Genomic DNA, 27,867 nt, shown 5'->3' on the forward strand with positions numbered 1-27,867 from the left:
CTATTTGTCCCGTTTCTTTGCATGTGGTAGAGCTGATATTTTTGGGGAAAGAGGCTTCTCCAGCCTGGAGATTATGGGCTGCTCTTTCCCTAATAAAGGTATGTGGTGGAGACGTAAGTCTGGCTCAAGTGTAAGTGATTTTCCAAGGCTGACAGTATGGAATTCCTGGCAGGAATGAGCACCTTACAGCAAGTGCTATTATCATTGACATGACATGGCCAGTGGACATGCTTGAATTTTGTTCCTTATTCTAATTGGCGAAAAGGACTAAATGTTAAATAATTTTGTGAAGTGGTTTGGACATTGTGCGATCAGGAGTTCAGCCCTTTTGGGTTTTAGTAGAGTGGTGTAGATGTTTTAATGTTGTAACTACAGTTGGGAGTTAGTGAGCCTTGGTCATTAACAAAGTTATTTTCCATACATGGAAAGACTACAATAGTTGGAAGTCTCTTTCTTGTAAATATGTGCCCATGCATGGATATGGGATTCTGTTTCATTCTGTTCTAGTTTTTCTAGGCGATTTTTTGCCTTTTGGTGAGAATGTAAGTGCTTGATAGAAATAGAGCAGTTATGTCAAGGCATGAAGCCATTAGCTAATTGGAGGTATTGCACTGACAATGATGAATTGGAATGCTTTGTTTGAAGCCAGTAAATTCCATCTATTCTTTATGAAATTTGGTTCTGGTGTTTTGTGTGACTTTTTTTATCCCGTTGACTTAGAACTGTATTCCTGTTAGTTGTGGTGAACAGTAGGAAGTTACTGAGAGTCAGTGTATAAACAGTTAGCTGTATATACATTCCAATCCAGTGAGATAACCTGCTGTATCCTCACTTCTGAGATATCCTCAATGCATCCAAAAATTTAATTTCATAACCCAAACATTCATGTTTTTGGTTATAAAAGTTAGTGTGGTATTGAATCAAATGCTTTCCAAAAGTCAAGGAGTTCTGCACCTACCTGACTGTCTCGTTTCATGGCTTTTCAGCATGTTATTGTGAAAATATTAGAGTAGGAAAGTTGCTACTCACTATATAACGGAGATAGGCACAGCAAAAAGATTCACACTATTATAGCTTTCGGCCATTAAGGCAGCAGTAGACACAAATACACGCACGCAAACACACGCTCCCGGAAACACAAGTTGCACATACATCTGCAGTCTCAGGCAACTGAAACCACACTGCAAGCAGCAGCACCAGTGCATGATGGCAGTGGCGACTGGGTGGGAGTAAGGAGGAGGCTGGGGCAGGAAGGGGGAGGGGTAGTATGGTGGGGGTGGTGGACAGTGAAGTGCTGCAGTTTAAATGGAGGGCTGGAGAGGTGTGGTGGTGGGGGAGGGGGGGGGGGGTGTAAGGAACAGGGAGGGGGCTGGATGGGTGAGGACAGTGACTAACGATTTTGTGTCCTGCCTGGAAGGCGGCGTGTGGGAAGGAGGAGGAGCAGGAAAAATACATCGGTACTGCACGTAAGTAAAAGTGGTGTACTGGAGCCTGAATATATATACAGATGCATACATAACTTGTACAGATGAGCACAGTCTCAAGCTGAAGCTAAGTGCCCCGACCATCTGTTCTTGATCAAATGCAAATGGGCAGAATCTGCTGCGGAGCTCGTAGAGCTCCACAGCACCGGCTAGAAGGCGCTGTCATCAGTGTCTCATGGTAGTGTCAACCTAAGAACTTTTATACGCTGTGGCATCATTGCTATCGATACCACAAACAATGGTTGAGGCCAGAAGGGTTGCGGGAATGTAGGATGTGTTGCAGAGAAAGTTCCCACAATTCAGAAAAGCTGGTGTTGGTGGGAAGGATCCATATGGCACAGGCTGTGAAGCAATCATTGAGATGAGGGATATCATGTTTGGCAGCGAGATCAGCAACAGGGTGATCCACTTGTTTTTTTACCACAGTTTGTCGGTGGCCATTCATGTGGACAGACAGCTTGTTGGTTGTCATGCCTACATAGAATGCAGCACAGTGGTTGCAGCTTAGCTTGTAAATCATGACTGGTTTTTTGTTGTGCTTACCACGACTCAGTATCTCCACTATATGGTGAGTAGCAACTGTCTTTCTCTAATATTGTTTCATTCTATCCTGGATTTTCCTTTGTTTGTTATTGTGAAAAAGCACATAGTTGATTTTGCGTGATTAAAGTATTCTGAATGTATATGGCTGGGACAAAAGAGGCTATCCTGTCAAACAGTGGAAAATCCAGGATGGAATGTAACAATATTATGAAAAGGAAAGCTGCTACTCACCATATAGTGGAAATGCTGAGTCACAGATAGGCACAACAAAAGGACTCTCACAATTAAAGCTTTCAGCCATTAAGGACTTTTCAACAATAGATGACAGTCTCTCTCTCTCTCTCTCTCTCTCTCTCTCTCTCTCTCACACACACACACACACACACACACACACACACACAATCGCGCGCGCACGTACGCGCGCATGCACGCAAACGCAACCGCAACTCACGCACACGACTGTAGTCTCAGGCAATCGAGACCTCTCTGAGACTGCAGTCGTGTGTGAAAGGAGCATTTGTGTGTGTGTGTGTGTGTGTGTGTGTGTGTTTGTGTCATCTATTGTTGACGAAGGCCTTAATGGCCGAAAGGTTTAATTGTGAGAGTCTTTTTGTTGTGCCTATCTGTGACTCAGCATCTCCACTATATCCTGTTATAGACATTTAATTAAGTTTGGATTCTGAATATGCTCTGAGATTCTACAACAGATGCTGACAATATATAGTTGTCCCTGTTCAACTGTAGTTCAACATGCACTCAACACGGCATTGTCCACAGCATCCGTTTAAAGAGTGGCATAACATTGCTTTACATTTTCAACATCAACATAAAGGACAGGAAAAATAAAGGATACATACATACATTAGAGAATGAAGTTATTTTCTTTAGCTATAGATTACATATTCCTCAAATGATATAAATACTACGTTCTACTTTTACAACTGGATTTTTAAGTGTTCATTTTTATCCCAGGAATTTTTCAATCTCATCATGAAATTGCAGCCAACTCAGTTATATAAAAATATATTACAAAAAAATCACAGGTAACAGTCATTAAAATAGGTTTTTATGAAAGGAATGCATTTTAGTATTCAAAAATTTTAGACTTCTTATGATAACAAACATTGTTGAATAAAGGTATTTTCATAATTACATAACGTTCAAGAAAGGCAAAATGTTCTTTGGAAATGAGAGCTTTCAAATAAGATATGTCAATCACAAAACAAACAATTAGCTAGGTGAAACCTTGAAGTACATGTGGTTTCCATGAGCTGTTTGCAGTGCAGCTGTAAGCACAGTGTGATTATGAGGGCTGTACATTACACCCATGAATGTTTAACATGATTTTATCATATTGTCATACCATGTGACAAATGCCAAAATGACCATATATTTTAATTGACTCTTTTGTTAACTTTAAGAACACGGGTAAGTTTGGTAGCATCTCCTCAGACAGTGTGAATCACACTAGTACTTGTACTGGTGATAACATTTCATAATTTATTCATAAATATGCACATTCTGTTTTAGATCAATCTGAAGATGATCATTACGATTGAAACCATTCATTGAGGAAAACAAATACTTGCGATTGCAGACTTGTTGTTTTCACATATGGTTTTCATGAATTATAAATTTAGAATTGTTCATTAAGTAAAATGTTTCTGCATAAACTATGTATACTGTTACCATTACCAACATGTAAATTGTACACTGAATAATAAGATTCAGAAACACAGTTTGGAAAAGAATTTGGAGCTGTCATGTATATGTGGTATACCATAAATATTAAGAATGTGAAAGACAGCAGAGTACAAAAAGACTGGAATTTATGTTAGCAGACATATTATAGCAAATGGAGTTATTCCATCTTGGTATACTTCAGTAGGTAAAGCAGATGGCAGGATTTGAATCATTGGTGGGATATTGGGAAAAGGCTGTAGGAAAACTATCGTCAACAAATAAAACGCATACACGAATTAGTGATATGATAATCTTCACTTTTGGTACACTCAGCCAAAAATCACGAGTGAACACATTAGCCCGTCAGTATGAACAGAAAGATCAAAGAGCATCTCCAAGTTAAGGAAACACTGTACTTACCACATATTAACAAGGTCTACAATGTCACTCACCCCCTCCACCCCTCCCCTCTCCCTCCCCCTGCCCCACCCGCCAGGGGGCACTGGGGAAAAATGGGAATTTGAGCTTGAATATGTGGACTGTTCATATGTGATGGCTGGGTGTGATGGACATGTAAATATAATATGTGACACAGCTGATTGTGGGGAGCAGAGGTTGGAAATTGTGACTTGGGTAGGAGACAGTTGGAGACGAGTGTGATGTAGTTGTTCCCCAAGTGTCACTGTAGTGCCATCTGAAGTTGGTGGTAAATCTGGGTGTGCTTAATCCACTTGACAGAGTTTGGCGCATTTGCTGTTTTGGACAATATCCATTGTATGTTCCCCTCACCGTAGAATTGGAAAGGGTCCAGAGAAGGGAGGTTGCAGCAGTGGATGGATGAGATCCATGTTAAACATGACATGATAGTAGTCTGCTGGCACTCTTCGCATGAGAAACTGGGTGTGACCTGTGGTGCAATGCAGAAGGGCACTGCACCTGCAGATATTATACCAGATAGGGAAGCTGTGACTCACCTGGCGGAGTTGAGGGTATGAGGAAGTCTGTTACGATCCTCAGAGGTTCGCTTTAGACTGTTTATGTTGATGAGGGACTAAGGCCTGTTTTGAAGGTCATTCATGATCCTAGGAGAACCAGTGGCAATGCTTGAGTCCAAGAATTTTTGTGGCCATTAGGGCAGCCTTTAAACTGTTGACCCATCACTCAGTCGTGCAGTTTCTTGTCAGGTGGTAGTCTGTGATACAATGGCGATGGAAACCACACAGTTCTGACAGTTCTTTGAAAAGGTTGACTTAAACTGTCACCCTTGGTCTGCAGTTATGTGGAGAGGATACCAAAACATACCAACCGGATCTCGACGAACATACTAACGGTCATCGCAGCAGATATATCCTTGATCAGAACAGCCTTTGCTGACTGTGTACATCTGTCCCCCACCATGAATGTATATCTGTAGCCAGATGGGGGAAGAGGGCCAACTACGTCAATGTGGATGTGCATGAATCTCATTATTGAGGTTGGAACATATCCTACATTTGTGTGCACATGGTAGTCAATCTTGCTGCATTGAAAATGTATGTGCACGTGAATTGAGGCACTTGCATCTTTCCTAGCTGAAGGCCATAAAAATCAATCAACTATTTGTTTGTCTGTGGCCTTGACTCCAGGGTGCAGCAGGTTGAGGACACTGTCAAAAGCCATTTATCGAAAGAGAGGCATGATTTAAGGCCTCAGTTTGTTTCTAGATACATCACACCATATACTTGCCATGGTATCATGAACATCCAACAGTTGGAGCCGTAGGCTGATGTAGGAGTCATGCAATAACAGTTGAAGTTGTCGATCTGTAGACTGAGCAGTGGCGAGGTCATTGTAATTCAAAACAGGTGTTAGGTTGCTGATATGAGAAAAATAGTTGGCTATAATTTTATTGGTGCCATGAATGCGGCAGACATCCATTGTAAGTTGCCAGATGTATTTGATGTGTCTGAATTGGCATGGAGAGCACTTGTCACTGATCTTTTAGAATGTCGACATGATGGTTTTATGGTCAGTGTAAACGGTAACAGTGGGCAGAAATGTTAAGATACTCTCATAAATTGCGAAAAGCTCTCTGTCATAAGTGCTCTGATGTGTTTGGCTGGGTTGCACTTTTTTGGAAAAGAGACTCAGAGGTTGCCAGTGTCCATTCACTTTTTGACGTAGTGCTGATAGCGTACTGACTGGCATTAACAGTCGAAGCTCAGTGTACCCTAGGAGTGGCATGAGCAAGCACCATAGCATCGGCAAGGCTTTCTTACAAGTCATTGAAATTTTCTATCTCCGGTGTCCAATAGAGGGGGTGTTTGCCTGTTTTGTTGTGGCCAGCCAGTGCATTTGTGTTGCAGCGGTTCCAGGGAAGTGGGATCAATAAAAATTAACCATGCTGAGGAAACACTTCAGTTTTTGGTAATTCTGCAGCCATGGCCAGGCACAAAGAGTAGCCAACATCCCAGGTAAGGGTGTGAAGCCATGTGCCGACACTTTACAGCTGAGTAAGGTTACCACAGGTTCACTGATGAAGCACTTGTCCTTGTTGAGAGTAATTTCATAGTCAGTTAACCTCTGTCACTCTGCCCTTAGGTATGTCATTGATTTCCTTTGGAATCTGCTTATATGCTTTTTGGCAGTGCAACACACTAAAAATGGTCACACTCACCAGAATACTGGTTAAATCCTGGATGTTTGATATTGGTATCTGGGACTGTTTGGGCATTCACCACACGATAATCATCACAGGGATGCTCTGAACCATTCTTTGTGCATACTAGATGGAATGGTGAGCACCAAGGACTGTGTGAATGGTGTGTGATTCAGACATGTAACATCTCTTTGAAAATAATTTTGGTCTCATGCAAAGAGGCAGACCATGGGTGGTACAAATACCATGTTACATTGTGTGTGTGTGTGTGTGTGTGTGTGTTTGTTTGGTGACACCTCATGGCTTCACCATTTACCGTGTATCTTAAGCATTTCCAATGTTTTGCAGGCCCTTTCTATGACCTTCAGAATACCTTCAAACACACTATTTTTTGTACATAGCCTAGTAATTTTGTGCTTGACAGTCATGTAATCATCTTCAGTGTTACTAGCTCTGAAACAAACTTGTGATGTTAGAACTCTCACTGGCCCATTTCATTGTCCAGTACAGAAGTGTTTTAATTTATCCACCCTGTGCGAGTTGTGTATTATCAAATGAGCCTTTACACCAAGAATAGTGCAACCATTGATGGAATGCATCAGGCAAGCATTCTGTAAATATACAGTTGAAGCAGCCTGCAGAGAAAGTCATCATCATCAGTTATCTGCTATATTAGCAGGTCCTTTGCCTCTCCATTTTCTGCAACCCATTGCTTCCTTCTTAAGGCTGCTGTATGTTGTACCATCCATCATGTCATCAAGTATCTGGAATCTCTCCCTTCCTCGCTTCCTTTTCCCTTCTACATAACCTTCTAAAACTGTTTTTATCAGTCCGTCATTCTTTCTTAATATATGCCCAATCCAGTTTCTTTTTCTTCTCTGTATTACATCTAGTAACTGTCTTTTCTCTCCCACTCTTCTCAGTACCTCTTCATTTTTTACTCTGTCCATCCAACTTACTCTTTCCATCTTCCGCCATGTCCAGATCTCAAAAGCCTCCAGCCTTTCTCTGTCTTTTTTCCTCATAGTCCATGTTTCAGCGCCATATAGAAGAACACTCCATACAAGACATTTTATGAGTCTCTTTCTGAGTTCTCTGTCCAGACCGCTGCAGAAGATTCTCCTTTTCTTATAAATCACCTCTTTTGCCATTGCTATCCTTGTTTTAATTTCTGTGGTGCACTTCCTGCCGGTGTCTATTCTGCTTCCAAGATGATTAAAATTTTGCACCTGTTCTAGTGTTTCTCCATTCAGCATAATTTTTATTTCCTTATTTCCTCCTAGTGCCAATACTTTTGTTTTATTTGTGTTAATTTTCATTCCATATTTTTTTCCGTTAGTTGCAATGGTGTCCACCAAATCCTGTAATTCTTTTTCCTCTGTGGCTAGAAGGACCATGTTATCAGCAAATCTCAAACACCCTACTCTTCTTCCTCCAATTTCTACTTCTTTGTCATCTAATGAACATTGGTCAATCATATTTCCCAAGTAGAGGTTGGAAAGAGTAGGTGATAAACAGCATCTTTGTCTTACTCCTTTTCCTAGTCTGATCAAGTTTGTACTTTCTCCTCTCACTTTAACTGAAACTTTTTGATTAAGGTATAATGAGTTTATAAGTCTTCTGGTTTTCCAGTCCACTCTCTTTTCCCTCATTATAGTCGCCATCTTGTCCCAAACCACATTGTCAAATGGCTTTTCTAGATCAATGAAGCACATATATAGGTCTCTTCCTCTTTCATTAAACCTTTCTCCCAAGATTCATAGGAGCCCTATTGCATTTCTGGTGCCCGTATTCTGTCTAAAGCCAAACTGCTCCTCACCAAGATTCTCCTCCATTACTTTTTCAAGTCTTTTATTAATTATTCTTAACATCACTTTGGCTGCATGTGAAATGAGGCTGATTTTCCTGTGCTCGCTGCATTTCTTGGTTCCTTGTTTTTTCGGTAATGGAATCATTACTGTTGTCAGAAAGTCCTCAGGCCATTCACCACTGTCATATATTTTATTACATTACCTCAATATTTCTCTTATTCCATCGTGGTTCAAGCGTTTTAGTATTTCTCCCGGTATTGTATCTGTACCTACCGCTTTGCCATTTTTCATTGCAGCTGTAGCAGACTTTACTTCTTCCATTATGATGGTCGGTCCTTTCTCGTCACCACTTACACTGTTGTGCGATTCAAGTTCCAGAGTTTCTGGTTTGCTATTTGTGTCATATAGCTCTTTTATATATTCTTGCCATCTCTGGAGGACATCGTCACGATCTTTATGCGCTACCTCTTCATCTTTACTCAAAATTTCCATAGTAGCACTTCCTGCTCTGTTTTGTTCCCATGTCATAGTTTTTACTCTGTTGTATAGTAAGTCGTATCTTCCCTTACTGTCCAGTTCTTCAATTTCATCACATTCCTCTTTCAGCCTGCTGAGAAACTGTGTGACCAAAATTAGTTGTGCATTGTCAGTTAACATGCAAGGACCCATGTAAGTCTGATGTGAAACACCAAAGTCTTGTGACGATACATGAATATAACAGAATTGTTGGCTGCCATTAAAGGCATCGTACTGAGTTGCTTGACATCAGGATAGTATGCGGCCAGCAGTGTGCTGACGTCTGTGCCCATGTAGATTAAAAACACCTAGCCTGAAGAATAGTCAGTGACTGACTGTCTCAGTGACGATGTAGAGTGTAGTTATGCTGGAGGCGACAGTGTTCGTATCATACTACAGCTGGCAGTAGAACGTGTAATTCTATGTGGCTTGTGTATCTAAAAGCATCACAGGTCCTCTGGGGTAGGCACTATACATGATTGTCACTATCTGTTGCACCTAAACCAGATTGTGTTTGATTTTGGGTATGAACATGGTTTCATGCACTTCATAACTTTATGATCAAAATGTCTGTGAAACCAGAAAATGCCTGCCCGAATTAGCTCATAACTACAAGACTCAAGAATAAGCATGTGGTATGTATGCACACTGTCTGCAGCTATGGTTTGTAGTTACAGTGTCTCTAACTACTTAGCCAATTTATTGACAGTGACCTGGAGGGTTCTGAGGTCCTCAAGTATACTAACAGTTGTCGAGCAGAGGTGGCATCACAGTAAAGCATTGATTCATCAGACTGGTCCAGCATGGTTCGGCTGTCTTCAGTAGAAGCAACATTTGTTGCGATGGCCACTTTGGCACATGAGACAAGTATGGTGTGCACTCTAAGAAACTTGGAGCAGCTTGCATAATAGCTTTCATTCAAGAACAATTAAGGTTAGCTGAACTTGTGATAGCAGTTGCCAGATACGTAGTAGAAGTGCATCTGAAATGATACATCAATCATTCTGACCAAATGTCTCCTGAATTCAGATGGTGTCTTATCATCATACTTCTTATGCTAAGAATCTGCATGAGCATTTGAAGTGTTGGTTTTGTGCAATGTGAGACCAGTGCCATTTTGAGAGTGTTGTAGGCATGTTGGAGAGAGGCGTAAGATAATATCTGACATCAAAGAGGTTACTCTTTGTTCGAGGTTTCTGATTGCTAAAGTTAATTGTTCGGGGTCATCACAGACTTGTTGGTGGGCAAAAACATTTTCTGTGATTACAAAACATATATCTGATTCATTGGGCATACATGGCAGAGCCTGTAATTGTAAACATGATATGGGAGGATCATGAAACCTGACAGAAAGTCTTTTGCTCTTGTGGGTGGTACTGACGCGAGTTGAGCAACCAGCACCAATAGCATGTTCATGTGGGTTTAATGTAACTTGACAGTGCAGTGTGGCTGTGAGAGGCATTGATCAGTGCTTGCATCAGTGTAACTGGTGATGACAAAACCGGCATGGGTATTAGCACATTGCTCCAAGTTCGTTCAGCGTGTGGTGTGGAATCCAGTGGTTGAAATACAGGAGAAGGCCATTGCAGAACTTCAGTTTCATGTTTAATGTACTGGATGGCACTTTCAATGGCTTGCAGTAGATTATTCATGTTGCCCATAAAGAAATTTAGCCATGTGAATCATGGCAAATAACCTATTCGCAAGAACACAATTTCTTCTTTGGGGGCACAAATTATATAGGAATGCTACTGTCTACATATAAAACACATACACACATTATTGGTATGACAATATTCTCTTTTATTAATCAGCCACAAATCACAAACCAAACACATTTGCAAGCCAATGGGCACAGAAAGATCAAAGATCATCTCAGAGTTAAAGAAACACTGCATTTGACACATATCAATTAGTCAGTTATGTCACTCCCATAAGGCAATCAATATACAAAAGATTTGGGTTGTAAAATATTTACACAAGACAGTTTACTACATTGTTCAAGTGTGTGAAAGCTGTATCAGATAGAACTAACAGGGGGTATTTAAAGTATACAATGAAGGTTTGTTTGACTGGTGGGAACGTAACATGGAGAAGCTGAATACTTCAGGTGGCAGATGCTTGACGATAGACGTCAACGAAGCTGCAAAAGCCCGCTTGTGATGTTTCAAGAATCAGTATTGAGTGAGGAATGTAGGAATACATTAACCCAATAAGTATCACTTCCATAGGGACTGCCTAGACGAGATTAGATACCTGTGCGGAGGATTTTTAGAGAACAAGTGACTACAATATGTATGACAGCATGTTTCTGACTTAAATATTTCTGACTTAAATATTTCATTTGCCGCTTTTTTAGGTCTGGTTAGATGGACTGAGGAAAATAACACACAATGTGAAAGCAGACAACATATGCCCAATGATGTGCTTAAAGAAACAGTAAGTTTTTCCAATGCAAAGTACAGATTTTTGCATGCTAGTCATTAAAATTTTACTAACTTTCTAATAGCTTTTCTTCAGAATGATTAAGACATAATATGAACACTAATATTCTTTGTTATTTAATTTATTTCACATGATTAAAACTTGTGGTGTTTTTGTGCTTATTTATTTGTGTTAGTACTGTAATAAACTGTACTCTCTGCAACAACTGATTCTTCTGTTATAAAATATGATGATTCTGCCATTGCTCAAGTAAATATGACTAGTTGTAGGTGTGGATTTATTAAATAAAAGGAGATGCGTTTTGATTCTTTCTCAGAGGTTCCTTATTCACCTCTTGTGTGTTTTTGATGTAGCTGCACCATCTTCAGCTGAAAAACCTTCTAGCCAGGTGAGCTGGTGACTGACTTCTGAGTTTGAAAACATGTTTACTAATCCATAGAGATTTCAAAAACACATGGAAGGTTTTCAACTGAAATAATAAAGTGGTAGTTTCAGATTCATGTCCAATAATGATGTAATTCACAGGTGCATAGTGTACAGCATCCCATGAAACTGTGCTTACAACAAAAAGTGTCTCTTTTGTGTGCTTTTTGCAACAGGTTGATGATGTTGATGAGAATGAGGGAGACTACAGCAACCCCTTTGTCTTCTGCTTTGACTGGTTTGTGATTCTGTAGAGTTAAATAACGTGTATACCTATTGTCTTCCTCAGGTGCTGCAAATATTGTTGTTATGCGTATTCACTGTCTGGACGTCAGTACACATAGTAATGCAGCTCACAGCACCTGATGAAGATAACTTGGTTGATTGTTGAAACACACTGCATAAAATGGAAATAGCAACTCAGCTGTGCACCCAAAATCACACTGTTAACCAAGAATAGTGAGGAAATCTGAAAGGCCAGAATCACTCACTCACTCACTTTTAACCATTCAGTCATAGTGGAATGATTCGGTGAAGCTTACAATTATAATGAAGCTGTCTTAGAAACAAAGAGTGTAAAGGATTTTTTATTTCACCTGTAAATGTTACTAGAGGTCATATGGTGTGGCATCTTTACAACTTATTTCAGTCTACTATGGAGACAACCTATGCTGCATGAATTCATCCTAAGACTTTTTTTTCTTATCATTTCATTTCCTCTGCCAAAAAGTATATGTTTCATGCTTCAGCTGGATGCGTCTTCGGTTGCTCGTGAATCCCAAGGGCAAAGTTCCTGTTAGAGTTGTAGCCAAAACTTTTGCATCTGGACAAACAGAGAAGCTGGTCTACAAAGGTCTATCTGAGCTGGGTCTGCCCCACAGAAAAGTAGGTTACCTTATTTGATAATGACATGTTTTAATGCATATTTTTCTATTCTTGAAGGTTATGTCTTTGCTTATGAATGAGCTCAGTAGAATAAACATTGTATTTGTAATTATACAACAATGGAAAATCCAGACTGGAATGTAACAATATTTGTAATTTTTTTTAATTTACAGCATGCTTCAATTGATGCGGCAGATTTCACATTCAACAAGTTTTATGCACTGTACCACAAGATCTGTCCAAGAACTGACATTGAAGAACTTTTCCAATCAATGTGAGTATGGTACATTGAATTAGTGCTTACAAATAACAGTATTCATACTAATGTCACACAGTTGTTGTCGCTAGTACATGTTACAGCAATCTTAAAGTTATCTGGCAGATGCTATTTAAAAAATCTGCAAGCAACAAATTATTTTAGATTTTCATTAATTAACCCTTGAAACAATACAGTTGAGAGACCCTCACAAATCTGCATACGTTGCTGTATTGTTGCCCTTCTCTCACACACATACAGCAACTCTATCAAATCTGTCAGTCACTGCCTGTCTCCATCCCCTCGCTGTCATGTCATGCAGACTTTTAAAACATTTTTTTTATATTCTTCTCCTCTACAATATACCTTTCTGCCTTGTCCTCATTGTCACTGTTTTTATTTATATTATTTACAAAGATTCTTCATAAAAATATGATGTTCTTAATGGTAAGCTTAATTAACATAAAAACATTAAACTTCCTCAGTGTCCAAACAAGTGAAACTTTTTTCAAGAAAAGTCATTCCTAGTGCTCCTCCCCCCCCCCTCCCCCCCCCTCCCCCCCACCCTCTCTCTCTCTCTCTCTCTCTCTCTCTCTCTCTCTCTCTCTCTCTCTCGCTCACTTACTCACTCACTCACTCACTCACTCACCTCTCCCCTCTCCCCTCTCAGCCCCCCCCCCTTGCCACCACCCTCTTTTTCCCTCAGCATTATTCAAAAACTGGTTCTCTTTTCCACTTTGAAAACACTTTGTTAATGAGTTTTAAGCAGGTTGACAACATTGATAGGTGCTGCTATAGAAGCATTATCTTAAATTATTCCTACTGAGTGTTGATATAAGCTAATGTCTCAAATCAAATAGTACTACACACACAAAAGAGCAATTTCTATTCCCTTATTTCTGGTCATGTATATCATATGTTTCTTATATTTCACTCATGTATATCAACATGTATATTGATAAATTCCTTATAATACTTCCTTTACATAACTTACTACATTGTATATTTACCACCAAGTTTTCCCCTGCCATGATTGATCACTGGCATCAGGCCTTGTAATGTTATATATATAGTATGGCTGAAGAGTATGGAGCTACACAGAAATCAGAACCTGGAAACAACACCGCTGCCGCTTGGAGCACCGTATCGCCAAATAAACCTTCCCAAATAATACCACACTAGTGAAACTCCTGATGTCTTGAATATAAGTAGACTGCACCACTTGTTTCAACTAGACTGCACACCCCATGTCACATTAGAGGAACCATACTTCATAGTCCTAAGTGTTTCCTGGGTTTTGGGTATGCTGACTGATATGCCTCATCAGCCATGTGTAACAAATTGTTAATGTTCCGATGTAATGACAAGTGCCGGCACAATGATGGTGAACGGAAGTTATTGAAAATCAGAATGTTCTTGAGTGCACATCACAGGTAATTGTCATTACACATTTTTAGATCCGAAAAACTTTTGCTTGGGTGCATGAGTTACCCAAACAGGTAATCCTGGAGGGTATTATGGAATGAAAGTAAGCAAAATATGGTAGCTTTTTTTATTTTTAATATCAAATATGTCTCACAACATTCACAGTGTAAAAAGAAATTGGTTTAGGTGCCTCAGGGGTTCTGTTATATGCTTCTGGTTGAACGAATTATCAAGCAGTAATTCCAACAATTTAATGCGTCAACTTCTTCTGTCTGGTTGTTTGGTATTGTAGCCATATATTGGTGTGAAACCTCTTAAAAATTATGAACTGTATAAAGTGTGTTTTTTCAAAGTTTAATGACAAAGAATTGTCTAGGAACCATTATGTCTAGGAATGATATCCATGAGAATTTCATTGGCCGATCTTTGTAAGGCTTTACGTGATTTGTTGTTTATTGCAATATTTGTATCATCTGCAAACAGAACAAACTAGACAGTGCCACTGATGAAAGGACACTGATATGAACAAGAAAAAGTGAAGGCCCTAATATGGAATATTTTAGAACATCAAATGTAAGTCATTCCCAGGTGTATGTTGGCTGATAGCTTAATACATGTCTCTTTCCTTTTTTAACACTCTTTGTTTCCTGTCAGGGTTATCGGGGTTGAACCATTTTGTTGCATTTCCTGCTACACAATAATATTATAATTTACTTGAAAGTATATTGTGATTTACTTGGTCAAATGTCTTTGATAGATCACTAAATATACAAGTGATCTGTAATTTATTGTGTAACAAATTAAGTAAATTCTCATTGTGTGTGCAGACAGGTTTCTCAATATCAGAACCCTTGAGCAATATGAATTGTGACTGTGACAATATATTATGCTACCAGATGATTAAAAAGCCAACTGTATACTACATGATTAATGGAAAATATCATATAAAGATGTGAAGCAAATACTAACAAAGAGATAGAGGGGCTGGCCAGTACTTACCTCAGCTCAGTACAGCCGATAGATACACATAAAACAGAACCGAAAATTCACGTTCCTAGCTTTTGGAACAAATGTTCCTTCATCGGGGAGGAGAGAGCGGAAAGACAGGGAAGAAGGGAATGGAGATTCAGTTACTCACAACCCAGGTTATGAAGCAACAGGGAAAGGAAAATAGGGAGGGTAGCAAGGATGGAGGCATGGTTGTCAGAGGGAAGCCAAAGATATTCTCTTTATATATATCTTTGGCTTCCCTCTGACAACCATGCTTCCATCCTATTTTCCTTTCCCTGTTGCTTCATAACCTGGGTTGTGAGTAACTGAATCTCCTTTCCCTTCTTCTCTGTCTTTCCCCTCTCTCCTCCCCGATGAAGGAACATTTGTTCCGAAAGCTAGGAACGTAAATTTTCAGTTCTGTTTCATGTGTATCTATCGGCTGTACTGAGCTGAGGTAAGTACTGGCCAGCCCCTCTATCTCTTTGTTAGAAACTATATACTGCCTATGGTCTGGGACTTAGTATGACATTCTAGCAAATCAGACTGGGGTTTTTTGTCATTTTTCAAAAAATCATAGTTCAGGAATGGTTACAGATAAATCATTGCAGTTTTTTTCTGTTTTACTGTTGTACTTTAAACTTTAAAATGAAATACCACATCATAGTTACCACTTTCACTTAAATTTGCTCTGATATCAAAAGTTTGTAGCTGAAATGAGGAAAATAAGAGTTTTATGGTAGGATTTATTGTAGGTAGAAAGAATATTGCACTTGTTTATGTTTTAGAAAAACAACTGAAAGGTATTTATTTAAAAAATCACAATACACAGCTAAATTACATTACTGTTTTTTTTATAAATTATTTCTACACATAATTGGCTTTCATGTGAAATAGTTAAAGCATTCTGGGATGCACAGCACAACATCACACATTGGATAATAGTCCGCCATAGAGAAAGGTTGAAAGTAATTACCATTCCAAAATTTGCGATCTATTGCACACGTTTCCTGTTGAGACGTCATTTCAATATCATTGTGAAGCTATTCCTTTGTACATAAATAAGTCATATGTACAACTGGATAAACTGTATTATCATTAGAAGTCAAAATATATTACATGAAATATACATAGCAAACATGTACAAGCAGCCAACTATTTTTTACATGTTTCAACGTACCACAAAGTTGAAATTCTAGTAAATATGTTATAATTATCGGCAATATCACTGTCATCTCCAGAATTGTCACAAAATGCTCCTTCAGACTGAATCATTGAATAGAACATCCAAAAATTCTTCATGTGTAAGCGATATCAGTATATGACATCTTGCCGGCACTGATTACACGTGGGTGTGTCAGAATCTAGAGACACAAACATTTCTCTTGTTGGTGCTGCTATCTAGTGGATTTTTGGCATAAATAAACCATCAGGCCACATAACAAAACACACAAATTGCGAGTATAACCCGTAGTTTTTTTTCTATGTATTTTTTTTACGTCACTGTGGGCATAGCATGTCGCTTGTCAGCAACGCTTAGTGCAGGGACTGCGAACATAGCTCGCAGCTAGACCGCAAAATGTTAACACATCTATAATGCAAGTAGTTTATTAATTTTAGTTATTAATCTCAAATACTTTGATGCATAAGGATAGCTAGGCTTTCACAGTGGCTGAGATAAAATTTGTGGAAATAAAATTTCTGCTGATTGCTGAAAATGCTGATGCAGCATGCCAGAATTATGCTGTTTAGTTTCTTTCTCAAACTGAAGTTTTGTTTCAACCCAGGTCTCTCTCAAAATCTTATTTACTTCTGTCCTCCATATCTTAAAAAAGTTCTGCTCTGTAACCTCTGGTACTGTGCTACTCATGACAGTTCCACCCGTCTTTAAGTTTTCTGCTGTTAGCCCAGCCAGTTTATCCTTCCATTTCCCGTTGAGGAGAAAGCCATGCCTAGTATAATCCCAGGAATCAACAAGAATCGCACCAATATGTGATCCTGTAGCCAACATTAGCAGCTTTCCAACACCAAATTAACTCTCCCAACAAAACAGTTCAAATGAGATTGGTCATGTCGTCTCAGAAAAGATACAAAGTCAACTGTAGCTTGTCTCAATGCTGATGAAATTTTTACAAGTGACATACTATATTGTAGCCAGTCTCTCTGTCAGTACTGTTATCCAGCCCACCCAGCATAACAACTGTGTCTTGCTTGATGAAGTCTTTACATAGTGATAATAAATCCTCTGTCACATAACCTCAGGCCAGTACTACTCCATCCACAGGCCCTGGCCTTATCAGCTTCTGCTGACGATGTCACTGAATGTCTGAATGTGGATGGAGGGTTGAGGGTTTAGCACATCACTCTCCTGGACACTGTCAGTTCTTGTGATCTGGAGTTGCTACTGTTATGACTTGCCGATCTTTCAAAGTGCCGCTGCGCAGTTACGCGCATCCTCTACGTGCGGCAGCAGCGCCACCTAAGCGGCCAGCCATCCAGCGGCCGCTAGACTTGGACTCAGTTATGATTTGACTGTTAAAGTGTACACACGTCTTACTCTGTTTACTTGATCTGTGACTTTCATGTATTGCGCCTTCCTCTAAATATGTTTGTTCAACTTGAAGTTATAACAATTGGCAATGAGGATGGGATTTTTCTTTTCCATCGTTGACCCACATGTTTTCATGGCTACTTTAGATTTCTATTGCAAGGTCTCATAGAACAGCAAATGCTTCTCACAAATGCGATTCGTGATTTCGTCGCAGCATCAAATGCGGGGCGTCTCTCGTCGTCATCTCTACCTGCTTTTCCTCCTTACAACGATATAGCGGAAGACTGGTATGATTACGAAAAACGTCTTCGACAGCACGTATTGGCATTTCATGTCGCGGACGAACAAACATGTAAGTCTCTGTTCCTTTCATGGATTCCACCTCAAATGTATCGGTTGTTGTCACAATTGGCTCCTTTGAAAGATCCTGCATCTTTGTCCTTTGCTGAAATGTGCTCACTTCTGTCCGTCTATTTTCAAAAGCAAATGCATGTGGTAGCCTCTCGTGTTGCCTTTGATTGTTGTCAAAAACAACTGATTCAATCCTACTGCCCTTGGACTGCTGACCATCACGGCCTCAGTAGAAAGTGTCACAAAGAATCCTACGCCGATTCCATGGTACGGGACATTTCTGGCGCTGCTGGAGCGCAAATAGAGGCATGGGGCGACGTTGGGGAAATACAACCTTTCGATGTTGACGAAGCGTGTAGCATGTCCCCACTGGCCGACAAATGCAAAAAAAAGGGTCATGTGTCATCCATTTGCAAATCCGACCACATACATGATGTTCATAAACATGATGCTGATTCTGTGTTGTCTGTCGATGACATTTTTGTCCCATTTTTCTCCTGGGTTACGCTGTGCAAACGACTTTGAAGCTCATATCATGCTCAAACCCATGGCTCAGCCTGTTTTTTTGAGCTCGGCCTATTCCTATGGCCCTTCGTGATCAGGTCAAACAGGAGCTGGATCGTCTCACTGCTTCAGGGGTCTTGCTTCCTGTCACTTCCAGTGAGTGGTCCTCTCCTGTCATTGTCGTTGCTAAGCCAAATGGTGATATTTGTCTCTGTGGCGATTTCAAAGCCACTGTAAATGCTCAATGCCTTATTGACGCTTACCCTATGCCTCGACCTGAAGAATTGTTCACTAAACTTGCTGGAGGCCAGTATATTTCTAAACTTGACCTGTCAGAAGCTTATCATCAACTTCCTCTCGACGCTGCTTCCCGGCAGTTTCTGGTCCTTAACACGCCTTTCGGCATCTATCAATGCCAACGATTGCCATTTGGGGTTGCCAGCGTCCCTGCTCTCTTTCAGTGATTCTGGGAAGAATTATCGCTCACTGTCCCTGGGTGTATAAATTACCAGGACGACATTGTTGTCACTGGCTGCACCACTGATGAACATCTTCAAAATCTCCACACACTTTTTCATGTCTTACAGACTGCCGGTCTTAAGTGTAATCTTCAGAAATCACAATTTTTTCAGGCATCTATCACGTACTTGGTGTTTCAACTCTCCCAGGATTGTATTCGTCCGCTTCAGCAAACTGTCGCTGCAATCGATGCCCTTCCTCACCTTCCATCTGTTAAGGAACTGCAGGCCTTGTTGGGGAAAATAGCATACTATCACAAGTTTTTACCGTCTGCTGCTTCGGTGGCTCAGCCATTGCATCGCCTGTTGCATAAAAACGTGCCTTTTCACTGGTCTGCGTCCTGCAATGCGGCTTTCCAGAAATTGAAGACTGTGCTGAAACAGGCTCCGTGCCTGGCTACTTATCAACCTGGCCAACATCTTGTTCTTGCCACGGACGCCTCTCAATATGGGGTCGGTGCAGTCCTTGCGCACCGTTTTTCCGATGGTTCTGAACAACCCATTGCTTATGTCTCCAAAACGCTCACGGATGCTGAACGAAAGTATTCTCAAATTGAAAAAGAAGCTTTGGCCATTATTTATGCTCTTCATAAGTTTGATGTTTTTCTCTATGGATTCAAATTTCATCTTGTTACGTATCACAAACCACTTGTGTCCTTGTTTTGTCCATCAACGTCACTTCCCGACAAGGCTGCACACCACCTCCAGTGTTGGGCTCTTTACTTGTCTCGTTTCAATTATGAGATTCATTTCCGGCCGGCGGCTCAACATGCGAATGCTGATGCCTTCCCATGGGTCCTGATCTGACATTCGATAGGGACGAACTTTTGTGTTTCCACCTGGATGTTGCCGAGCAGCGGGTTGTGGACAGGTTCCCCATCACCGGGGACTGGCTGGCAGCTGCTACGGGTTTTGACCCTACCCTCTCCTGGTTTTTACTCTGTATTCAGAAGGGTTGGCCAGATCGTCCATCCGCTAAGACTTCTGATCCGTTGTGGAACTACTATGCTTTGTGCTACCGCCTCACGGCTAGGGATGGTGTCATCCTCCTTTCCCCCGACAATGCTTCGCATGTTGTGGTACCTGTGTCTTTCACCAAGTGCACTGGGGTGTCTCTCGCACAAAATCTCTGGCGCGCAGTCATGTGTACTGGCCCGGCATCGACTCCGAAATCGCACACATGGTCACTGCCTGTGGCCCTTATGCGTCACAGGCCGATGCCCCGAAGACATCTTTGTCATCGTGGCCTTTGCCTGAGAAGCCCTGAGAGCGTATTCGTGCTGACTTCCCGGGATATTTTTTAGGTACTTATTGGCTTCTCGTTATTGACGCCTACTCTAACTTCCCTTTCATTGTCCATTGCACGTCACCTACCACCGTGGCAACCACCCATGCTATAGCTCGCATTTTCTCTTTGGAAGGCCTTCCCTCTACTCTTGTTACTGATAATGGTCCGCAATTTGCCTCTTCCAAATTTTGCGGTATTTGTGCCCGTCACGGCGTCATGCATGTCACAGCCCTTGCATTTCATCAACAGTCAAACGGTGAGGCTGAAAGGCTGGTCCGCACATTTAATGCTCAGATGAGGAAACTCCTGACTTCTTCTGCTGATGATGTGCTTCTACAATTTCTGGCTTCTTACCGTTTCACCCCCATGGGCGACCACAGCCCGGCTGAGCTCTTACATGGCTGACAGCCCCGCACGCTACTTCATCTTCTGCGGCCTTCCACCTCACGGCCGCAGGTGCCTTCGCTTCGCCGGTTCATCGCCGACGACCTTTTATGGGTATGGGGATATGGCAGGCAGCCAAAATGGAGTCCTGGCTGCATCTTATGACACCGTGGCCGATGCCTGTATGAAATCCAGACGGACAAGGGTGTTGCAGTGCATCATTTGGACCAGTTTCGGCCTCGTGTGCCAGCAACGCCTGTTCCAGATGCCGCTACACCACCTTCGGCTCTACCTGACGCTCAGGATACTGGAATCTCTCATTACTCACAACACAGTCCTCTCACCATCATATCAGTGCCAGCACAAGAAGTGACGCCACAAGGAGACGTGTCCATGCAGAAACCAGATTACCATCATCTGTCAGAGCAACTCTACTTGCCTCCTTCTCCTACGGACGCGGACACATCGCCCATGTCTCCTATTATAACAACCGGACTTGCTGCAATGGGCAGATTGGTGCATGGGGCCCCAGCTGATTCGACCCCCACGTCTCCTGTCATCTCAATCTGTTATCATCGGGACACTTTTTACGGGAAGCCTCCTCCTCGGGACTTTACAGCCAGTCAAACAACACCTATGGACATTAGCAATCTACAGGCCACCTCCATCAAGACTGTGCAAAAAATTCAAAGGGGGAAAAGTGTTGTGACTCACCGATATTTCAAAGTGCCACCACGCAATTACGCGCGTCCTCTAAATGTGGCGCTGTCTGCCAGCCATGCAGCAGCAGCGCCACCTATGAGGCCAGCCAGCCAGCGACCACTAGACTTGGGCTGAGTTATGATTTGTCTGTTAAAGTGTACACACGTCTCACTCTGTTTACTTGATCTGTGACTTTCATGTATTACGTCTTCCTTGAAATATATTTGTTCAACTTGAAGTTATAACAGCTACTACTCAGTCAAGTAGCTCCTCAGTTCACATCATGAGACTGAGTGCACAGCATTCCAGTCCTCTCCAGGAAAAATCCGTGGCAGTGCCAGGAATCAAACTTGGATCCTTCGCTTGGCAGTCAGCCATGCTGACCACTCAGCTATGGAGGCGGATCCAGACCAGCACTACATTTAAAAAAAATGGTGATGTGGTATTCTGTTCCTAGTTCATCCCCCAAAAGCTGGCCTAGCTCTCCAGCATGAGCACAACCAAACAACAAAACTTTCTTTCTCTTTACTGACTTCCTTATGATCATATTTCTCAATTTATAACTGAGAGTTTTTTGTGCCCTGTCTACACCTATATCTATGCGAGGCTCATCAGATTCTGACTAAAGCAGCTGGTCAGACATACTTTTCACATTCACCACAAAGCTGTCATAGTTCTAAGCTTGTCCCTTGTGTTACCATTTGTTGCTTCCCATGTCTCTTTAACCCTTCTTCCTTCTTAACCTCTCCCAATCTTACCTGGCCTTGTCTAATTCAGCTTGAAGGGCAGCAGTTCTCCTCTCCTATTTCATTCTCGTTCTATCTCTTCTGCAAATTCTATCTAATCACTGAAGTGCCTCGTTTACTTCCCCAGTTCCTATGCCATACAGTCAGCCAAGTGGAAATTTCTATGGCAAGACAGGCACTTTTTACTTATGATAAAAATAATATTTTACTAATAATAAATTAGTTAAATTATCAGTAAACAAGAAATCATGTTTACAAAAATTTGGTCTAGAGGATGCTGTATGTAAACAAACTACTTGTGAAAAGTTTCTTAATCAAACAACTTAAAATTTACTCTCCTTTCCAGAAACACAGACTTAATAATGAAGGGCTGTTCTCTACTTAATTTGGTGAAAATGGAAAAGAACGATTAAATGAGATTAGTAAAGCAAAGGAAACCGTTAAAAGTAACCTTAAGAAACACACTAATATCCATATTGAGTACTCTGCACTAAACTTGCTGTTATTGCAATCTGAATAATCTTCTTATTCATTTTGTACTAATACTTGAAACAGAGCTTCATTCTATAGCTGTCTTATCCCTAATTTCTGACCAGTTGTCATTGTTTTTTAATTTATAATTGGACACATAAGAAGGAGAACAAGTGAATACATCATATCATGGGATGTATGAACAAGTGAAAAGTATTGGGTTGGTGCTTAAGTTCATAGCATTTTTTCCAAAAGTTTAATAAACACAGTAGATGCAAATGAGAGAGATTTTCGTCATCAGTAATGTATTCTCCTTCACTTTTTACAACAATCTGCTAGTACTGGGGTAACTTTTTGGTTCAGTGGCTGTAGAAATCACGTGGTTTTGAGGCAAAGAACTCGTTGAGGCATGTATGAAGGATGTTTTGATCTGGAAAGGAAGTTCCTCAATTGTTGCTGGGTAAAGAGCAAGAAAGGTGCAAGTCTGAGGGTGGAAGATTAGACGCATAAGGTGGGTATGGAATGACTTCCCAACCCAACTCCTGTACGGTGTTTTTTGTCTCTCTAGCAGACTGCAGTTGGGGATTATCTTGGAGTAGCACACTTCACACAGTCTTTCTGATTGTTGTTGATGGATTGTGTCTGCAAGACATCTCAGTTGTTAACAGTAAATGTCAGGGGTGATGGCTACAACTCAGGGAAGCAGTTCATAGTGCACCATGTCGTCACTGTTCCACCAAATACATAACTTTATCTTTTGTGGATGCATGCAGGTCTTTACATGGGGATTTGCTGCTTTCTTTGGGCTCAACCATTCCTTTCTTTTCCTTACGGTACCATAAAGACAGCATTTTTCAACACCAGTAATAATACAGGATAGGAATGGTCAGCTTTGTTCACGAGACAATTGATTATGAGCAAGCAGAGGTGTACATAAGGCCACCTGCTAATTTTTGTGATTTTGGCTTAAAGCATGCAGTACCCATAGACCTGATTTTTGAACCTTCCCTGTTGCTTGCAACTGTCTACAGTGGTGGAATGTTCACAGCTCAACACATCTGCCAGTTCTGGAGTACACTGACATGGATTATTGTGAATTAATATGTTTAAACAGTCTTCGTGAAACACTGAAGTTCCTCCTGAATGCGGAGAGTCACTAATGTCAAAATAATCCTCCTTAAAATGATCAAAGCATTTTTTTGCCATGCTCTGCCCAATGGCATTATCCCCATACACGACACAAATGTTTCTGGCTGCCTCCACTGCTGTCACCCCTGTATTGATCTCAAACAGAGGACTATGTCAGAAATGTTCCAATTTCTCCACTTACTCCATTTTTAATGTCCACAGCTCCACTCACTACCTGAAATGACAATACATAACCTCAAAAAGCAACAGTGAACTGCAATTAAAAAATGAGAATTGATAAATAAACCCATAGCAACCAAATACTAACATGCAAAACAAAAACACTATGAACCTATGCACCAACCTAATAAAATAAAGAAGTATAAGTAATGTCACATTGCATCAATATACCGGTAGTCCATATAATAACAACCAGTCAAAAAAATCTAGTCATCCATAATTATCTGTTGTATATTGGGAACATATCGGCTGACCAAAGTTAGTGATGGGAACAATTGAATGAAAGCAATTGATTTATTCAGTTGTTGGAAAACAATCAGTTAATTCTCTTGTTGTTATACGTATCAGTTGAATTCATTCATTCTTTTGAGTCAAACTAGCCTGCGGGAGCAACCAAATGAAAACAATCGATTTAGCCAGTTGGACTACTCCTTCATTGTTTCGAATGAAACCAGTCTGTGGGAGCAATTGAATGAAAAGGTTTGACACCATTGCAGCTTTGCATATTTATTGAATTATTCATTCTTTCCTTTCAAGTGAAAACAATCAATAGTCTTCTGTTGGTTGAACCATTTACTTACTCTTTTAACTGAAACCACTCTTTAGTGTTTTAGCTGACTGAGCTATCCATTCATTCTTGTGAGTGAAACCAGCCTGCAATACTTTAATTAGCTGAACTAAAGCAGTGCTACATTATACTGACAGATGGTTGCCCTAAGTGAAGACATATCTCAGGGGTATGCCAAAGTTAACATGGGTAGTACACATGTTCATTTAGTGATGAACTGAATCCAGTAATTTTTCTTTTCATCATTTAAAATTGGTTCATATACCGTTGTGGATTCAACTGTTCCAGATGCCATTAACGCATAATTAATCAACCTGATGTATCATCGAGGCAGGCCTGGCATCACTTAAATTGCCGATGCCAGACAAAAACTTCAAAAACCCCGGATGTGTGTGTGTCAAATTGCATTATTTTCCCAGGCACAAAAAGTCTGTAGATGATAAGGTGGGCAAAGGCCATGATGTTCCATGGGGAGCAGGAACATGAGAGGGGGAATGTTTTCTTGCTGGCATTTCAGTGCTAACAATGCCAGTGGATGCATGCCTCCTACTGATCAGCAGATGTAAATTACACATGAGAGTAGTAAGGTTTTGTGAAAGTGCATTATAGAGACATTCATATTCAAATGTAATACTAATTTGCAACTCAATGAATAGAAGGCAAATGACATTTAAGGCATTCAGTTGTCCAGCGGGCAGGGTGGCATTGCGCTATTCACGATTGCCCATTGTCAGCAGCTTCCCATTGTCTCAGTAATGAAGAATGGAAAATACAGGTTATTCCAAAATTGTCTTTACTACTTTGATCACACATATTTAGGAAATGGGGCTAGTAGAAAAGCACAGTTTGTGCCACAATGTTCATATGCACCTAAGATTCTAGTAGCCAATTAGCAGAGTTCAGTGTATCAGGGTGACCACATTTCCTAGAGTCAAATTCGGGACACATTAAATAATTGTAATATTATAAAACAAGTCTGAATTGAACATAATAAAGGCAAACTGTCAGTTTAATTTGTTATAAAAAGTACATTAATTTATATATTATTAGTACCGTCTAAGACGAAGGAATGTAAGCAGGCATACAATATTTATCAGTCATATAAATTTTCTTCAGCGTGTCTGTATTCTCAAAAGCCTTATGAAAACATTCAAGTTTCATAATAATTCTTTCTAGTCACTAACATTGCTTTTGTAATTCCTACAACAGACTGTGTTTTGTCGCTGTTCCATACACTACTCATTTGGGAAAATACCCTTTCAGTAAGAGCATACCGATATAGGTGAAATGAACATACAGTTCAGGATAAATCATTTCATAATTGTTAAATCCAGGTGTCCCAAATTACTTTTGAAAAAATTCAGAACAGAGCTAGAAAAATCATGACCACAAAAAAACGGAGGGATGGATGAACACCTTAAATGCATGCCCTGTCTGTAGCACACAAGTTATCTAAGTGATATTCCAGTTCCATGTCCTCATTAAAGTATGGTATTGCTGCTCTGATGTGAGCTCACAGTTCATGCAAGTCCCAACCGGTAAAAAAATGTGATGGGGTTCTGCAGCACCTGGGTGTTAGATCTGGTCTGTACAAATCATTCCAAACAATATGCCAACTGCTGTAGGGTGGTCAGTCAATAACTAACGTGGGCAAATAAGAAAAAACAGCTTTACGTGTGTGTGAACATTATGCCGCAAACTGGTCCTTTCTGCCTATTTCCTTGGTACATGATCAAAGTTATAAAGACAATTTTGCAACATACAGTATGCGCACAGGAGAGCAGCTAAGTGTGCTGGCTGCTGTGTTTATAATAGACTGAAATGAAGAAACTACCCATAGTTAGGTACTCCTTTAATGAATTTTTAAGTAAGGTATATTACAATCTATTTCCAATCAATAAAAGTTCCATAGGCACAAAAATTTATTTTTCAGTAAGTAAACCATTAATACAGGATATGTCCATGTTTCGCCTTTATGATGGCTTGAACTCTGCTGTGGACACTTTCAGTGAGGTGTTCAAATGTGTGTATAGGAATGGCAGCCCATTCTTCCTCAAGAGTCAGAATCAGAATAGGTAGTGATGTTGCATGCTCTGGTCTGGAGTGAAGTTGACATTGCAATGCAGGTGCTGCATTTGGTTAATGTTGAGACTCTAGGCAAAGAATTCCACTTCAGCAATGTTATTGTCAACAAATCATTGCCTCATTTACTCAGTGCGGATCAGTAATAACTGTTCAGCGTGAATTTTGTACTAGGTGTGGTGTGGATCCTCCTACAGCACAGATCATTAGATGATGGCATGAACAATTCTGAGAAACAGTTTATTGTGTAAGGGAAAAATCACTGGGCCATCCCAAGAGTCTGACACAGACATGGAATGCATCCACTGTAGAAATCCTTTCGCCGTGTAGCTCAACAGCTCAACATGCCCCTAATGTCTCTCTGGTGTGTGTTGCATCGACGTTTACACATGAAACCATACAAAATTCAGCTACTCCAAGCTCTTCATGAAGGTGACAAAGAACAACTTGTGGAGTTCTTTAATTTCATTCTTGGCAAGATGGAGGATGGCAGTCTTCATCCACACTTTTTCCGTGAGGCAACATTCCATTTAAATGGAAAGGTGAACTTCCATAATGTGAGATTATGGGATACGGAACAACCACATGAAGTTGTACAACATCCAGGGACTCTCCAAAATTTAATGTGTTTTATGCACTTTCACTGGGGAAGGTGTATGGTCTGTTTTTCTTTGCCGAGAATGCTGTTACAGGAAGCACATATCTTTATATGCTTGAGAACTTTCTTTTCCCGCAGCTGGAGACTAATTCGAACGACTTCATTTACCAACAGACCACAACCACCACACTGGCATCTGTAATAGTGGGAATTTTTACTATACATACACAATGAATAATGGATCAGTTGTGCTGGACCAAATTATTCAGCCTTACATTACTGGCCTCCAAGGTCACCGGACCTGACTGTATGTGGGGGTTTATAAAAGACTCTGTTTTTGTGTCTCTGTTACCAACAACAATGAATGAACTGAGACATTTCATAACATCAGCTGTAGATGCCGTACATCTCAAGGGGGCCGTATTGAACACCTCTGAAATGGTATGGGGAGGGAGGGAAAAAAAAAAAAAAAAAAAAAAAAAAAAAAGCTTTTTCATTTTCCTTTTCATCAAAAAACATAATTCATTGTGTATGTATAGTGGTTCCAGAAATATAGATGTGCCAAATCAGATGATTCTTTTTGATACACCCTGTATACAGTAATGTTTAATAAAGAGAACACTCCCCACATTAAAAG

The 27,867-nt window shown here is 40.5% G+C and overlaps 1 protein-coding gene across 1 annotated transcript in view; it reads left to right on the forward strand.

Moving 5' to 3' along the window:
* The window catches only part of LOC124622788 (1-phosphatidylinositol 4,5-bisphosphate phosphodiesterase-like), a 493,523-nt gene that overhangs the window by 123,366 nt on the left and 342,290 nt on the right, over positions 1-27,867 (forward strand). The window contains exons 4-6 of the mRNA XM_047148581.1: positions 11,035-11,114; positions 12,293-12,428; positions 12,602-12,702. Of these exons, the coding sequence (XP_047004537.1) occupies positions 11,035-11,114; positions 12,293-12,428; positions 12,602-12,702 (317 nt within the window). The remainder of the gene's footprint in view (positions 1-11,034; positions 11,115-12,292; positions 12,429-12,601; positions 12,703-27,867) is intronic.

The sequence above is a fragment of the Schistocerca americana genome, chromosome 7 (genome assembly GCF_021461395.2).
Source record: "Schistocerca americana isolate TAMUIC-IGC-003095 chromosome 7, iqSchAmer2.1, whole genome shotgun sequence".
NCBI lineage: Eukaryota > Metazoa > Arthropoda > Insecta > Orthoptera > Acrididae > Schistocerca > Schistocerca americana.